Here is a 17,975-nt window from a genome sequence, read left to right as displayed (position 1 = left end):
GGGATATAGTGATGATTTGGCACACTGTAAGCATGCAGAAAAATCACACCTGAAGCATGTAGGTTCGTCCTTCTTTCTAAAGAGTGGAGTAACAATTGTTAAAAGGCATTTTACAAACAGAAACCCGGGTTTACCTTAATGATCCTATGGCTGCTGCCACAGGATACTCCCAGAAATGCTACTTACATATTCTTTAATATCCTTTGATTTTACAGCTTTGTAAGAGTAATAGGCAGGATAAAGAGTGCCAAATATTAACCTGAAAGAAAAGAAATGGAAAAAAATGTCACAGGAAGTACCCAGGGCTGGAGCCAGAATTGATTCCTACTGAAATCAGTAGCCCAAGTTATGATAACAAATTTGTTCTCTTGATTTTAATGAGATCTAATTTCAACTATCTTTGAATGTTTTCTTCACTGATTTGTTTAATGTTTCTTTATGTACTAAATTTTTCAGTTGCTCCCACAGACAAAAATACAATAGAAATAATAGCACATTTAAAATCTGCCTTCCCAGTTAAAATACAGACTTAAAACAAGATCATGCCTTCCATCTGTCTGAACCATCAGCGCACCTTACTTTTTTTTCTCATTTTTTTGTTTTATTTTTACAAATTTTATTTTTATTTATTTTTTATCTTAAGTTTTACCAAAAAAATACAAAAAATACAAAATGCAAAAAAACAACAAAACCCTAGAAAAAGAAATATATGAAAAACTACAAAAATGCAGCTACCCAACTTAACAAAACAAAAAAGAACAACAACAGAAGTGATTGGACAACTGAAATGAGTTCTCTGCATCATTCTTATTGCTAAGGGATTAGTCCTTCACAACTGGAAAGATAAATTAGAGGCCTCAGTTATTCAGTGAATTGAAGACCTGATGTTATATGCAACTTATAAAAGAGTTGCTTATAGATATAGATCATATATGGATGATTACAGTGAACTATGGTAATCCTTTATATGCAAATCTTTATAGGCATATATACACATGTGAGAAGAATATATATTACTGTTGTTTTGCTCTCCTTTTTCTTTTATTTCTTTTCTATGGTTTTATTCTTTTTTATTTGTTTTGTTTAAACAAACAGATAAAGCCAATTTTAAAAGAAATAATGGAGTAAAAGATTGAAGTTAATTCTGAAGCCAATCAAAGAACAACCTAAGCAATATAAAAATCCTGGCTGGACAGCTCATTATTCCAGTGACAGGATACATGGAATGAATAATTCTCTCTCTGCTTTCAAATTATGCAACATTCTAATGAGAGAAAAAGTAACCATGTACAATAAAACAACACATTGCACGCATAACCTAATCAAATACGTATAAGAACAGACAGATTACACTTGTACAAATGCACTCTAAGCACCTTACTACAGGACAGTTGAGCAAGATGCAAAGCATGGTACTTCAGATGTTATGGTATGTACTGTGTATGTGTGTGTGTGTCCATCCGTCTGTCCGTCCATCCATCCATCCATCCATCCATCTATCTAGACTTGAAAAACTAGCAGGAAACTATCAACTGCTATAACCACTATTTCCATCTACAGGTCTGGTAAACCTACAATTCCAGATGGGATATAACTTTAATCAGCAGAGGAACTGGCCAAAGAAGGCACTCTTACTGGACTCAGACCATCCATTTTTTAAAATACAGGGGGCAAGGGGACACACTAGAGAATCTAAAATTTAAATCTAAAAATATATAATTCCCTTAGTAGACTAAGGAATATCAAAGCTTCATGCTTAGATTGGATATCTAAGCAAACATATTTTCTCATCCTTGACAATGATAGATCCAACTCTTCTAACAACTTCTATATATTCTCACACTGAATGCCCAGCAAAGTGTCTTAGATCTCAGTTCCATCTTGAAAGTAACCCGCATTAGTGGTCACTCTAGGGAGACATTTATTGGTCTGATGGGCAGAGCAATAGTTGACAAAATTAAACTTCCACCTTGCTTCTTCAAGTCAGCCTAAATTTCTGACATTCAGAATTAACTTCAATCTTTTACTCCATTATTAGGCCAGGTCAGGATCTTCAATTCATTGGCCAGCCAAGAACACTTTCAGAAAGGCTAAACAGTCTTTTAACTATGAGGACTCAGACTTTGTATCTACAGTGGCTTTTAAGAAATAACACTTCATGTCAGAGAAACATTTCTTATCAGGTCAATAGGACTCTCTTCTTCATAGCTATAGTGGGAGAAAAAATTCAGCTCTCACCTTGCATTTCCCAGCCAGTCTGCCTTCTCAGGTTTTTTTCCCCTAAAGGTATTCTTTTTCCCTTAAGGGCACATGTTCAAAATTATTTAAGGCAAATTAATTATCTGTTATGATACTTCTAAGGTATCCCTATTCTACAATCAATGTGGTACAAGTATAGAAAAAAGATGGCAATATAGTTATGCTACTTATTGAGAGGACAAACCACAGATTGTAATAAATATAAAACAAAAGAGAATGTTTTTTGAGAGTATTGAGGTGTCCAAAGCGATACAGAGGATTTATGGTATGGCAGAGAAACTATTCAAACCACTGAGTCCCAATTAAACTGGAAAATCAATTTAAAACATTTATTTACAATAACATACTTCCAAAATAGCCAACATGGTCTCTAAGAATCTGACTCCTTTTCTACCAATGAGGCATTTTTTCTCTCCCCCCTCCAATTTATTTATAATTTGACTTTCTCTAGCTCATTTTTCTCCTTCATGAACTTGCTATCTTGTCCTTGTTTCCTGCAAAATAGACTCCACTATCGGACATTAAGATCTGTTTGTTTTTTTTCATTTATCCCAACAGCAAAAACTAGTTTAGTTTTAGGAGACAGCTGAATTTACAGGTTATGGAAGATATGGTTATGTATGGGAACGCCTTGGATTGTTTCACACCAGAGAAGCAGGAGGAACATTTTCAAGTTGTGTGTGCCAGACCTTTAGTGTCTCATGCATACATATAGACTATTATTGCATGGGGGAAGTACCCCAACTCTATTTTGCACCGTCATAAACTATAAAGCCAGACAAACTGCTACAGCATCTCACAGAAGAAAATGCTCTCTTGAAGATGTGCATATAACATGAATATGGTGAATATGGTCCAAATTTAGCTAAGGTGCCTAAAAGTTTTTTATTTCTATCATTTGAGGTCATTACCTCAGCCATACTTTACTGCATAAGAGGATAAGGTTTGATTGGAGAGGATGAGCATTTTTATGCATCTCATTTATAGAAAAAAAGATTATTAATAATTCAAAGTTTACATTATATGCAGGTAAACATAGACATAAAATCTAATGTCTTTCATATGTAACTGACTATACCATCCATCACTATCAGCCAGCTTGGAGATGAGGGCACTGCAACCAAAGATACACCAAGATGACCTGAATGAGAAAGTCTGAGATATTTGATGGAAAGAGCAGTTCATACACAGAAACAGAGTATATGACCCATCCAAAATAGGAAAAATGGACCAGAGAACAAAGGTAATCACAGAAAAGTCATTCAGGACCATGGACAGATCACAATAAGACAAATGGAATAATACCTATCTGTAACTGATCTAACCACGCAATACAGTCCCTGTGAAAAACAGATCTGTCCCTGGTCTGTCTTTCTTTCTTTCTTTCTTTCTTTCTTTCTTTCTTTCTTTCTTTCTTTCTTTCTTTCTTTCTTTCTTTCTTTCTTTCTTTCTTTCTTTCTTTCTTTCTTTCTTTCTTTCTTTCTTAGGAATGAAACACCTGAAGGATATACAGTAATCTAATGGCATGGAATTTAAGTAGACTTCCTAGAGTTAAGCTAAGCTATACATGAAGAAAATGTAGCTGAAGTTTCGAAGTCAGTTGTGCTGAATCAATTTGATAATACATAATACAGTACATAAATCAGTCCACTGGATTTCAGAAGCTTTACTATGATCCCTCCCCATGATCTATGATGATCTCAATCCGTATATTCTCCTTCACACATAAAGGGAAATAATGAACAAATGTATGTTTCCTATTATGAAAATTATATATACACAAAAGTTACTTCTTTCACTCCTACTGGAACATATACATAGAATTTCAGCAGTATCCAACATGATTTTTCACTGAAGCCTAACACAAAGGCTATTGCTCTTGTCAATAATGGTGACAAAGGAGGGAAAGATGGCTTACCCTATTGGAAACTCCAAAAACAGTGCCATAATAGGATGTCCATGCTTTTAATTTAGGCCTACATAGCTACAGTACTGTATTAAAAGTATAAACTGATTTGTTAATTTGAATAAAGGAATTTTAAAGAACTATGTAAAGTTACATAAACCCCAAACCATCTGAGCTCCAGTCCTATGATTATTACAGGTTAGGGTTAAAGTTAATTATTTTGTACTTCAGCATCTGAATACTTCCACATCTGAGAAGTACAAAATCATAGAACTATTAGTATTACTAAGAACCTCTTACTGGAAAAAAAATAAGAACACTGCAGCAGAATCAATATGGAAAACCATGATTAGAATTCTTTCATTAAACAAGTAGAAATACTCCTAGATTTTTAACCTGTTAGTTTATGTTCTGGCAAACATATTCTGCAGCCAAGTTATCCTACCATATTTCCCATTATTACCATATTATTGTGCATTTTCTCTTTGTATTATAAATACAGCTTGCATTCTGGAAGCGTAGCCCACCAAGAAAAAATAGCTTATCAAATCCTTATCCAACTCAACCATTTTTTTAATGGTTGCAAACACCTTTTTTCATTGCACATACATGCTTCTTGCTGCTGCCAAATTAAACCCATACTCTCACCTCTCTTTACTAATTAGTTTGGGATCTGTAACTATTCTGTACTAATCAAATGTTAATTTTCTTGTTATCAGGGAGGTATTCCAACAATTTAGATAACTGTGCAGCAAGGGTGATTTGCAATATCTACTTGAAAGCAGCATGCAAACGTGGAACTCAAGAAAATGTATTTAGATTTTTTGTATCAAAACTGCCCACAAGTCCTTTCATACATAATTAGGATGGAAGAAAACATTCCTGCTTATCTTTCTTTTTTAAATTATTTGGCATTTCAAAACTTGGCTAACTTGCTGAATGTCACTTCAAATTATATCAGCAGATCTTGATCTACACTCTCACCATCTCTACTGTATCATTTTTTCCACAAAATTAGCACATAACTCAAATAGAGTTTGTTTTTTGGGTTGGGAGAAACTCTTGTTTCTTCCAGATGTGGTAATGTTTTTATTCGTTTTATTCAGCAAGTTTAATGTTTACCTTTTGGGACTCTTAAAAAAATACACAAATACAAAAAAAGTAAACACAAAAATACAAAAAAATAAGCACAAAAATAAACAAAACAGAAAAATGTGTTGGTGATGTGATCTTGAGGGCTCTGGTGGCTTCAAAAATGAAACTAGAGGATAATGGCCATCAAAAAGAGCTATGTTGACATTAAGGTTACAAGTGGAAGTTACTAATATAAAGGGGATACATGGGAAGAAGAGAGAGGGAGAACTGTAATACCCAGAAAGCAAAGTTTATAAAGTAATGTGTCTGTAGCAGCATGGCTGCCCCTGTAAGGTAGAAGGTTAGAAGTCTCAACTCTCTTCTCCCAGAAGCCCTCAGAGTCTACACACTTCGGCCCTGCCTTTTTGTCTTGGTGTAGCTGCTTGGTAGTTACTGCTGCCCCCATCTGTCTTCCAGATGTCTTCACCAGAAGTCTCCCCTCTAACTCTGATTTGTAAAAGAGACATGGCCTAAGCACCTTAAACTTAATACAAATTATGAATTTGAATTATATTCTATAGTACCACCTCCTGGTCCCGCCAGTGAGATATGTACTTAGGAAAATCAGCTCCCTCTTCTTTGGGAGCTAATAAAATTAACTTCATTTTAAAAAAAATAAAGGTAAAGAGAAAAATTAAAAATTCATATGCAAACCAGTCAGTGGTGAAAGACATAAAAATAGAGTTGTGAGAATCACACACAGCACCTCAAGAAAATTTCTAATGAGAAAAATACACAAGAGTTAAGACTATGAATAGATGATATTAGTCTGTTAACTGGGGAGTCCCTTGGTGCTCTCTGAGCTTGGTTGTTTGCTTGCAGATGTTTCATTACCTGACTAGGTAACACCAGTGCTGTTGAGTGTGGGGTCTGAAGAGCATCTGTCTTCCAGCAAGCAAACCCCACAATCACCAGCACTGATCATGTTACCTAGCTGGATAATGAAATGTCTGCAAGCAAACAACCAAGCTCAAAGAGCCCCAAGGACTCCACAGTTCAACCCTGAGCTACAGATATTCTCTTCTGTTGGATTAGTCTGTTACTCAGGATTGTCAAAGACAATAAATATCAGAGACCATAGAGCTTAAATAGCAAGATACATTGCAGAACAATCTTACACAGCATTCCTAGCTCAAATTATTACTAATCCTTTAGAGATAAATAGATCACTGCAGCAAACATTTCCTCTTCCTTCCCTGCATCTTTTCAGATTTTAGCAGATTCCAAGTGGAATCTCATTGCTCAGCAACAATGTTCCTTAGATCCATTTTATAGTCTGATATGTAGCTTCTCTCCCAGACTTTTAAAAGGCAAAAACCTTTTCCTCTACAGAAGGGAGAAGCTGAGGGAAATCTCTTTTTGCTCATGCTAATCTTTTTTGCTCATCCATATTCAAGAGGATTCTGCTTGAGACAAATTGTGAAAATCTGCAGTCTGTGTGGCACACAGCTACCAGTCTGTAGTAGCATGAAGGCAGGATGACTTCACAATAGCATCATTTTCATTTTCAATTGTGATTTGGAAGGCATAGTGCAAGAGCCAAAAACACTAAGACTCCAAAATAAGCTTTTAAAATGTAATGAACTGCTTAAATTTGCATATTTTCCATGTTAATTAAATATGTCAAATAACTATTCTTAAAACATTAATTGGATTGTAGACTAGTAAAAAGATAAAACAATCTAATATAAACACTTCTAAAGTTATATACGGTAGTATAATTTTGTTGCCAGCTGCATCTTAAAAATTATAGTTTATAGCATCTTAAAAATATAGCATCTTAAAAATCATAGTTTTCAAGGTAGTCACAACTAAAAAAAATCTGAAAATAGGTAAGAGAATGGGAAAAAACAAATGAGAAGCAAAATGTCAATTCATTGCAAATAAACTGATATCTCAAAGCAGTTATTCTGTGTAAGATATCAGTGTCACTGTAATGTTACAAATCATTCAAGAAACTGCCATTCATTTCCACTGGCAACACAAAGTGTGTTGATCTGAATGTGTTAAAACCAACCCTCTTGGCAGTACAGACTGAAAGAGTTCAGAGAAACCTGTTTCTAATTTAAGCAGACCTGACCCAATTAAGTCAAGATCAAGAAGATGCCAGTTGTTAGACCCCACTTGTGGGAAAATGGAGAACAGGTGAAAGGATTGGCCATTGGGAGGTGATAGTGAAGTGACCTTAGGTTACCTTGTCTTCTTGGGACATTTGAGAACCAGGGTCTCATCTTAACATGTACACCGTTCCTCATTTCTATGCTAACCAAAGAGTTGAATTACACTTACCAAAATTCATACCTAATTAAAATTGAGCTGATGAAGATTGTTTTTGACATTTTGTAAACTGAGTTCTGAGCATTGCATACAAAAACAACTGATAAGTTTGAAGACTGTACAAAGATAAGATAAATATTTGAGAAACGTACTGTCAAAACAAAATGTGTATGACGATATATGTGGACTTTCCTTTTTGCTTTTTAAAATGCAGAATGTTTGTCAGAACTGAATAAATAAATTAATATGGTATAGACTAGAATTATATTAATCCATGTGTCCTAATGAGAGATTTGGAAGAATTATCACTAACATGACACAGTTCATGCTGGACTTACATTGATCCTGCTAGTAGCTGTAGCTACTACAATTAGTAGACTAATTGTTAAGTAGTCAAGGCTTTCGATGCTTTAATTTCAGGAATGGAGTGGGGCCCTTTGGAGCCAGATTCTCAAATGGAGTGACCTATAACTAACTTTAATTTGCAGGATGATAATTAAAAACCACCTTAAATCTAATTAACATAGTTTTCTCTTTCACTATAGCACCTTATAGCCAGAGGCCACATCTGCTCAGATCAAAAGACTGTAAATGAAGTCTCTCCTTTCAGTTTCAGTTCCTGACAAACTGTAACATACTCATTACATATGGCCAATGGTGATGTGTGCATCCCATTCTGAGAACTTTTTATAAAGATGATATTTATCATGTTTCATTTTCAGGAGGCTGACTATTCTCACTGTATCATTAAGTGGCAGTTGTCAAATATCTAAAGTGTGAAGGAGGAAAATCCTGATGAATAGCAGAAAATCATTCTCTTTTTACATGAATTTAATGGCACAGCATAACAACCTGCCATCTGCGTTTTTGCTTGTCAAAAATCCCTTTACTTAAATGGATTTGTCCACTCAGTTCAGGAGAAATCAAAACCATCACTCATGTACTGTGTACTGTAATTTTTATAGGGATCTAAGGGATTCATTTATTTCATCTATCTTGGAACAACATCCCGGATAGACAGATCTTTGGTATGCAAAGTTTGCACTTTGATTCAACTTCACCAATACTGGGGCCAAATACTCCATAGCAGCAATCAAGACACTATACCAAACACTTTATCTCTGATTACTGTATATTTATTTATTTTTATATGCTTTTATATCTTAATGTGCATGGATCATTGATCACAATAAAGATTGTATGTACATGAACTGAAAAAAAAATAACCCTACAGAATTAGAATGCATACTTTTCCAATGCTTTCCTAGGAGCTGAGCCAAACATTTGGACAATTATAGACAACTTATTTTTCTCAGTGTAATTTGTAATGCTCTTACAGAAGCAGGAATGCTAAGATGAAATCATAATTCAGTTCAGGCATTTTTACATACATATTCTATTCCTTAAACTTGCTGCAGCAAAAATCAGATATATTTAATTGCTTTGAAAGAGAAAAAAAGTAAATTTAAAAAGTAAAATTATATGATCTTATTTTTATCCTATTTCAGTGGCAAACTGGTGCTTGGGAAAATAAAAGCTAATGTACATAAGATTCCATGGGGGTGGGGGGTGGGGAGAAGATGAATGCAATGCCTTGGAAGAACCCTAATATTCCTCTAGATTCTGGTTCTTGGTTGGCACAGATGGTCACTTGCAAAAGTGGTTCAAAGAAAGATGGGAAGATTACAGATATTGAAGTATCCCAACTAATGCCCACACTGTGGAATTTGTTGGCTACTAAGCATATGCTTCTCAAGTTTATACAGTGAGCAAGGCCATTAGGCGGACAGAGAGGGAGGGCATGGCATGGCATCCACAAACAAGCAAACTGGAGTAAAGAACTGGAGGACACACCTTAGCTTCTCAGTTTGCCTAAAGCCCTCAGATATATGAGAAGATGCTGCCTTATCACACTCTGGGTTAAAGGATGACTGAACTGCCAGTCCAGCCAATTGGTACCGTCTTGTCTTTTGTCTTGTCTTGAGGTAACTTCTGTTCTGAGTATTTAATTTGCAACAATATGAATTGAAGCAATTTCTCACCTATTCACTTTTCTGAACTGGCTGAGTCAGTTCTGCTAATTGACCCTTCTTCTCTTACACAAATGCTACTGGGCTTTTTCTCCTATGATCTAATCTGTGGCCTTCTCAGAACACTGACATCATCACTGAGCATGACAGTCACCCCATACAAAATGATGCCTTGTTTTGGAAGCCACACTTTAAATGAAACTGGTGAGATTGTCAGTGTTTGGGTTAGACTGAGCAAGTGAACTTCAACTTACATAGGGGAAATTCTATTTAAAAGGAAGCAGAGGGACAGATGCCCTTATTCTCCCTGTGGGGAGCTTCTTAAGAGTCTTAAAAGAAAGGAAAATGTTCTTATAAAGCAGCCTGAGGAAGACTCTGGGACAGTGGCCTATCAAAGACAGTGGCCTATCAAATGCCTCTGGAGGGTTTACAAGCCAGGATTAAGGTAATGCTTCACATAAGAATCAGTATTGTGGTAAATGCAAAGAGGATAAAATGCCATAATGAAATGATTCTATTCATCTATTTACAAGGAGTGGAATCCATATTGAACCTAGCTGTTTTTCAACAGACACCATTGATAAAATTGGTAACAGCATTTGACTGAAGTCTTACTATGAGCCTCCTTGAAATGAGACATATCTGCCTGGAGGACACCTGAAAAGGAAGAGAGAGAAGTCACATTTTGGTTTTGTTTGGAAGAAGCAGACTTTGGGAAACTTCTGGCTGATGTACGGCGAACTGAAGATGGCTCTGCAAAAGCAGAGCAAACAACTGCAGCAAAGACCAAGGAACAGGTGAGTAGACCGGTCCCTTGGAACCTCTCCTGATAAGGAGAGAATGGGAGATTGCTACAGGTGCTCCAGATGGCTGCTCCTCATGAGGAGACCACAGGACAGTGGTTTTCCACAGGTTTGAGCACCGGGAGACGACAGGATCACCCATCTTGCTTGTAATTTCAGCAGACTTTTAAAGGACACTAAGTTCACAAACCTCACTTTCTAATCACTTTCAGAAATTGCATATTAAAATGACAAGTTTGAAAAGTCTTCATTGGGTAAGTTTATCCTCAACTCTGAACAAAAGAAAAATTAATTACAAGCTTAAGAACTTAAAGAATTTGAAATAAACTGCAAGAAGCTGAATAAGATTTTGATCTAAGAAAGTCATAAATGGATTAAGGGCCCAGTTAAATTTGGAATATTGACTTTTACTATAAGATTTTGGAATTAACTATAAAAAATAAACAACTTCTCGTGGGAATCAGACTTATTTTTGTTATCCTGGCAATTGCAAGTCATAACAAAAGATAAGTGATGATTTTAGAAACTGGACACTAAAGATTTTAAGCCAAAGAAAAAAAATACAAGCCTGATGTCAGTTAATACTGGGACTTACAAAATGATATAAACATTATAACATGGGAAATATTAAAGGAGATATTTGAAGAATGGAGCCAGCAGTTGGTAACTACTTTATCAACAGTGTCAGTTAATGATGTCTGCTTCTATGGATAGACTGTGTCTAAAAGATGTTAATGAAGGAATGACAGATGTGGAGCAAATTTTATCTGATAAGACAGAGAAAGTACAGAATGTGGAACTACAAGTGACAGGCCAAGAGAATGATGTGGAAAAGAACGCTTTACTGGATATACAAAAGAAATTGGCTGAAGTTTTGAAAATTAAAAGGGAAACACAAACGATCAATCAAGAGTATGATCTGGAATATGTTTTCTTATTGGAGCTACAAAAGAGGCTTGTTAAAGCCTTGGAGAAATCTGTGTGATGGGATAAAGAAGAATTGAAGATAAATCAAATCCTATGACAATATTTTATTGAATTAAAGATTAAGACTATTAGAAGTAAAAGGAAGGTATATAAAATTGATTTATTTTAACAAGGTTAAAATAAGACATTATTTTTACAGTATACTGGCAATCCTTTATGCACTTTTTGCTGACACCAGTATTGAAAAGTTGATGTTTTATGGATTTGCTTATAGATAAGGGATGGCATATGGGATGAAGAGATATCTGTTTAACCTTACACGGGGTGAAGGGTTGTTAAATTTGTTTATACTTGTGATGAAAGTTGGAAGTAACTTCTTTATATTTCTTTTCTTTTTCTTTATTATATTCACTCTCTTTTTCTTTTTTCTTTCTTTTTCTTTTTTCCTGCACTTTTTATTCTTCCTTTCCATTCTCTTCTCTTTCTCTAAGTGTAGTTCGTATTAATTTTTACTATTGTAATTAAAATTCTTAATAAAAATTATATTAAAAAAAATAAGAGTATTTGGCAACATTGCTGCTGTTTGCATAAAAACAAGGGCTTATGAATTTTATCAACTTCTAACTACCTCAAATTGCATAAAAAATTACCTGTATTTTTCTTATTAGTCTTAAAGCACATAGATTTATGTGAACTTTCCTTAATTTTTTTTTCTAGCAATTCCCCTAATAACATATTTCCTCTGATTTTCCCCTTCCTTTTTATATTGCTTATTGCATCTCAAAATTGGGAAAAGGAAATGAAAAATGTGAAATAAAATGTAGATTTCCTAAGTGGTGAATATATAGTAAATTCAGCAAAACTCACCGTAGAACACATTTCTCATCCATGTCTGCTTGGAATCACCAAGAACAGAGCCTGGGAGTTTTTGCATGCAAAGCTGGGACACTATTAATGAAGCTATTGTCCCTTCCCCAAATATAATATAAAGTTTATTTGAGGGAAGGTAACTGTCAGAAACATATTATTTTTATTTTTCCCACTCCCTTCTGTAGTCTAGCTCTGAGAAATAGGAGGTACACTGCACATTCAATGCTTCAATCAGATGTTGTTGTTGTTCAGTCGTTAAGTCGTGTCTGACTCTTCGTGACCCCATGAACCATATCACGCCAGGCCTTCCTGTCCTTCACTGCCTCCCTGAGTTTGCTCAGTTTCATGCTCATTGCTTCAGTGATGCTATCTAACCATCTCACCCTCTGCCCTCCCCTTCTCCTTTTGCCTTCAATCTTTCCCAGCATCAGGGTCTTTTCCAAAAAGTCCTCTCTTCGCATTAGGTGATCTGAGCTTGAGCTTCATTATCAATCCTTCCAATGAGCAGTCAGGGTTGATTTCCTATAAGATTGACTGGTTTGACCTCCTAGCAGCCCAAGGGACTCTTAAGAGTCTTCTCCAGCACCACAGTTCAAAGGCATCAATTCTTCGGTGCTCAGCCTTCCTTATGGTCCAGCTCTCACAGCCATACATTACTACTGGAAAAACCATAGCTTTGATTATGTGGATCTTTGTCAGCAAGGTGATGTCTCTGCTTTTTAATATGCTGTCTAGGTTTGCCATAGCTTTCCTTCCAAGGAGCAAGCATCTTTTAATTTCATGGCTGCAGTCTCCATCTGCGGTGATCTTGGAGCCCAAATAAATGAAGTCTGTTACTGCTTCCATTTCTACCCCTTCTATTTGCCAGGAATTAATGGGTTCATATGCCACGATCTTAGTTTTTTTAATGTTGAGTTTCAAGCCAGCTTTTGCACTCTCCTCTTTCACCCTCATCAAGAGGGTCTTTAGTTCTTCAATCAGATAGTATATTTGAAATGGCCCCTCCCAGTTCTGATGTTGGGAGGACAACTATTTCAAAACAAAGTAATACCCCCCTCCCATCTCCCTCCCCCCTCCATGTCTGGAGCTACTGGTTGGGAGAGAAATATTTCCATCAGGTTTTGAATGCAAAAGAAAGCCTCAACCCGCCCCTTTCTCTTCCCACCATTTTAACCTCCTATCCATCACTGAATGTGCTGCAAGCATCTATGACCCTAAAATGCTTGCCTAACAAATGCATAACAAAAAGGAGAACATTCCCAGAAAAGAACATAAAATGGCATGTTACTTTTCTAAATGTGAAAATATTCTCTAAATTAATGGGTCCATAAACCATATGTATATCCATTTCCAGAATCATTGCCTCAATAAACTTTTGATTGAGGAAGTAAGTATTTTTATAAAGTGTATTGTGGCAGTAATAGATCAATGAGCACTTAAAACAATGCAAGTGAGACTGCCTCCTAATTCTCACTAAATTTTGTACATTATGGGATACTGTGGATACTTTATCTCAGTGCCTGGAGGCTATGAGGGTCTGGATGGGGAACAACAGGCTTCAGATGAACCCTGGCAAGACTGAGTGGCTTTGGGTTTTGGGACTTACTGGTTTGGTTCTAGGACTATACCATCTTTGGTGCTGGATGGAGTGGCACTGCTCCAGATAGACCTGGTGTGCAATCTGGGGGTCTTCCTAGACTCACAATTCCTGCTCAAAGAACAGATGGCAGTTGTGGCTAGGGGGGGCTTTTGCAGAGTTTCATGTTGTATGCCAGTTGCACCCATTCCTAGATCAGGAGGCTCTTCTCATAGTCACTCATGCCCTGGTCACCTCCCAATTGGACCACTGTAATGCGCTGTACATGAGGCTGCCCTTGAAGAGAATCCAGAAGCTTCAACTGGTGCAGAATGCAGTGGTGCAGGCAGTTATTTGTGCCCCCAGAACAGCACATGTCACATCTGTGCTCCATGAGCTGCAATGGTTGCGAGTTTGTTTCTGGGTCCAATTCAAGGTGTTGGTTTTGACCTTTAAAGCCCTTCATGACATGGGACTGGGTTATCTGAGGGACCACCTCTCCCCAATTACATCAGCCTGTCCCATTAGATCCAGCATAGAGGGCATGCTACTCATTCCATTTGTGAGGGACTACATTTGATGGGTCCCAGGAGGTGGGCCTTCTCTGCCATGGTGTCCGCCTTATGGAACATTCTTCCACCTTAAGTTAGGTTAGCTCCATCCTTGTTAATGTTCAGTAAGTTCCTCAAGACCTTGTTATGTCACCAGGCTTGGGGTCCCAGGGAACTGGCATCATTTTAAGGTGGCTCCCTTGTTGTGGATAATATGTGGTGGCTTACTTCTCTCTCTGTGGTTTGCATATTTTAATTTTTAATGATTTTTAGAATTTTTAATAATGATTGTCTATATTTTTATGATTGTTTTATAATGATTATTTTTAGATTGTGGCTTTATTTGATTGCTGTATGCCACCCAGAGTCACTTCTGGTGAGATGGGTGGCTATATAAATTTGATTAAATAAATAAATAAATAAATAAATAAGCAACATAAATGTCATTAAATATCAGCATAATGATATTGAAACTAGTAAAAATTAGACAGAGTTGCAGGGGAAGAAAGGTCTGCTGTATATATTATATAGCCTTTATTTTTGTTAAGGTAGACTTTCAGGGTTCCATCAGAAGTCCTAAATGCTTCCCAGTAAATATGAATAATGCTTCCCAAACCTGTTAAAAAATGGATTGGATTATAGTTCTAATTGTGATGCACCATGCTGGATAAGAATCCCAGGAGTTATACATAATTTGTTGTTGTTGTCTGCTGAGCTTTTTAAAGATCCTCTCAAGTAGCTTTCCCCAACTTGGCCACTCTCCAGATGTGTGGACTTCAGTTCCCAGAATGCCCCAACCAGCACAAACATTAAATTCCGAGAGTTGACATCCACACATCTGGAAGATACCCAGGATGAGGAAAGCAAGTTTATGCAGACCCACATTTGGGCAAATGCTACATGCTCATCCACATTTGCAGGAACCTGACAGAAGACCTTTGAAGTCAAAAAGAACAGATCTAGATTGGGCTACGTTGTTCTTAGATATGCAAGCTATTTTACATAATCAAGAGAATGCCTCACATTTTTACTCTTTTGTGTCCTGATTCCACATCTCGACACAAGCATATACTTCCCTTCATTAGATTGTACATAACAAGGAATTATCATGTACATATATTGCTCTTTCTTCCCTACCCATACAGTTTGCAGGGATGACCTCATGATTACAATCATTCTTTGGTTTGCCTTTGTTTCTCAGAACACCATTATCAACTCACATGATTTCAAAGAGCCTTCTTGAGAGCAGAAAAATGCCCATTAATGTACATCTCACAGATGTTTTAAAATGGGCCTGAGTTTAAAAAATCAAACCAGAAAGTATATTAAACTGTGAAAAAGATACAGAAGTAGAATTGTATCTTTAAATAGCAATGTTAACCATGTAAAATTTGGAGGGGGGGGGAAGCAGGGAGAAAAGAGCTTTGCAGGAACAAAAACTGAAATGTCATCTCATTGTTTAAATCAAAGATCAGCAAAACACTCCCATTGTTTGAAACATACACACACACACACACACAGAGAGAAAGAGAGAGAGAGAGAATATGGTTCTTTCTAATAAAATGCACATTCAGCCACAGAAAATAGCAACTGCAGATTTATCAATAGAATTTGCCAGTTTCTTTCCTGCAACCCTTGGAATGCTTTGTCACTTTGTCATACTTTGTCATGTATGATCTGTCATTGAAAGGCTCTTGACTGTTAGAGAGTAAGTCAAAAATCAATCTCACCATCATCCTGTCTTTGAAACTGCTGGGCAGAGACTTAAGTCCAGTGAAGACAGCTTATTCCACCAATCTTCCCCAGGCCCTCCAGGTGAGTTGGACTGCAACTCCCATCACCCCAGCTAGCATTTATGGCCCAGACACATTGGAAGGACACCAGGTCGAGGGAGGTGCTCAGTCAATCAATCCAACCCAGACAAAGGCAGCCATGGGACCTCCAACATCAAAGGGTCCTCCAAATTTCAGTTAAACGCTAGGAAGCCTTCCATTCAAAAAGAAACATCTACAGGACAAATTGACTGCCGGTTTTCCTTCACGTTTTAGGAGCACAGGTCCTTTTCCTTTGTGGCTGGTCCGTTTCTTTCTGCTGTCTTTCTCTCCTAAGGTCGCCTTAGATTTAGACGGTGAGTTCTATTGTTTGTTTCCCAGAGAGAACGTCCAAGGAATTCCTGCACCCAGCAGGTCTCCCTCCTTCCATGAGATGGCAATTAATACTGCCAGCGCCAAGGTCGACGCCCCTCCAATTTCCCCTCCTAGGCTTAGGCGTGCTCGAGATCGGATCTTTTTGGTTAAGAGGGGGAAAGCCCCTGCCTTATGTAAGGTGAGCACCAATTAACAATAATTAACAGTAATTAACAAATTAAGAGAGTTTTGCCCATTCCCATGGCTCGTGGGATGGTTCCAGATAGCGCCCTCTGGCAGGTCGGATAGAAATAGTTATTGCTAATAACAAAGCGGCGACTTCGCCTGCCCTTTGCCGAGGCTCGTTTTTTGCCTCTTTTTCCCGTCCCCAGACCCGGTTGCATTTGCCAAACGGACTACTGAAAAGCCGCCTTCTTCTGTGGCAGCCTTCAAACGGATCCCCACCTCTTTTTGCGTATATGGTGCCGCGAAGGCAAGAACAGCCAGGCGCTATTCCAACCCAGTACAGTACACATTTCGTTAGCCGAATAAAAAAACGCTTTAAGTCGCACGCTGGTCTCGGCTGCTGCTCAATGCGAGAAAACCTGGCACGGGCGACGGCGCGTGAACTGCTAAATTTAGATGGCCGGGGGGCCTGATCAGATATTATTAGCCGTCGCATTCGGGGGAAGCTACATGCGCACCACATACGGGCAGACCCCATAAGCACCACCAAAGCGGCTTTCACTCTGCAACGACGGCTCTTCGGGGGGAACCGCAGGGCGACGCCCACCCAAAGTAAGTACTTACACCACTAGCCTGGAGATGATCCAGGAAACCATGGCGCTGCAGGACTCCGGTGACAGCAAGGCGGGGATCGGATTTTCCCCGGGCTCGAGTCGGTCCGCCCGCAGTCGCTAGAATGAGCAGAGCAGGCGCCTCAGCCATTCGGCATCCAGCGCGCAGCCTCACTAGGGAGCGGCCGGAAACAGCAGCAGGCGCTCGCTCAGACGTGGGATCCTGACCTCGCCCGCGAGGCTGGGATTGCTTTGGCACCTGTTCTCGGGATCTCTGTCTGTCCCCCTGCTATGCCTCTTCCTCGGAGGAAGGGCGAGTCGCTCAAGTGGCCGGTCCTCAGGTTACCATCCTGTGCCCGAATTGGAGATGGGCGACGAAGACAAGCGGACCCTTTGCTTTCAAGACTGCAGCGGGTGGCCATTCCGAAGCAACTGATACGCCTGGCTAAGACAGTCGTCACGCATCACACGAAGCCATACCTTGTTTTAACCGTGTGTCGTTGAACGAACTACTGTGTACGGCCTAGATTTCAGCTACAGATGGAAGTTGCTATTGCACACTTCTCAGAAGTAACCCCAGTATTGCAACCTCTAAGGGCACACACCAGCTGGGTTTTTCACGCTAGGCCATGGTTTATCAAGCCATTGTAAAGGTACAGGGTTTACCAAGAAATTGTAAAGTGTAAAGATGCACTTATAGATCACTTTCAAAGCTGGTG

The 17,975-nt window shown here is 38.1% G+C and overlaps 1 protein-coding gene across 8 annotated transcripts in view; it reads right to left on the bottom strand.

The window, feature by feature from the left end:
* REEP1 (receptor accessory protein 1) overlaps positions 1 to 17,423 on the bottom strand; it is a 49,293-nt gene extending 31,870 nt beyond the window's left edge. For 5 of the 8 annotated variants that reach the window (XR_015795956.1, XM_088139517.1, XM_088139648.1 and 2 more), the window contains exons 1-3: positions 17,270 to 17,423; positions 187 to 259; positions 50 to 76 (exon numbers count right to left, since the gene is read on the bottom strand). Coding sequence is in view for 6 of the 8 variants with exons in the window: in XM_088139517.1 (XP_087995643.1) it covers positions 50 to 76; positions 187 to 259; positions 17,270 to 17,301 (132 nt within the window). In the remaining 2 variants the exon portion in view is untranslated. Of the gene's footprint in view, positions 1 to 49; positions 77 to 186; positions 260 to 16,063; positions 16,972 to 17,269 lie in introns of those variants that run through there. The other 3 variants (XM_088139587.1, XM_088139805.1, XM_088139858.1) reach the window with 2 other exon arrangements.
* Between the last annotated feature and the right edge of the window lie 552 nt (positions 17,424 to 17,975).

This window comes from Python bivittatus, unplaced genomic scaffold (assembly GCF_059951505.1).
Source record: "Python bivittatus isolate LINGU-HERP-01145 unplaced genomic scaffold, Pbiv_v1 ctg000000_np1212, whole genome shotgun sequence".
Classification (NCBI taxonomy): Eukaryota; Metazoa; Chordata; class Lepidosauria; order Squamata; family Pythonidae; genus Python; species Python bivittatus.
Note: the sequence above shows the minus strand (reverse complement) of the source record. Positions and strands in the feature narration are given on the sequence as shown.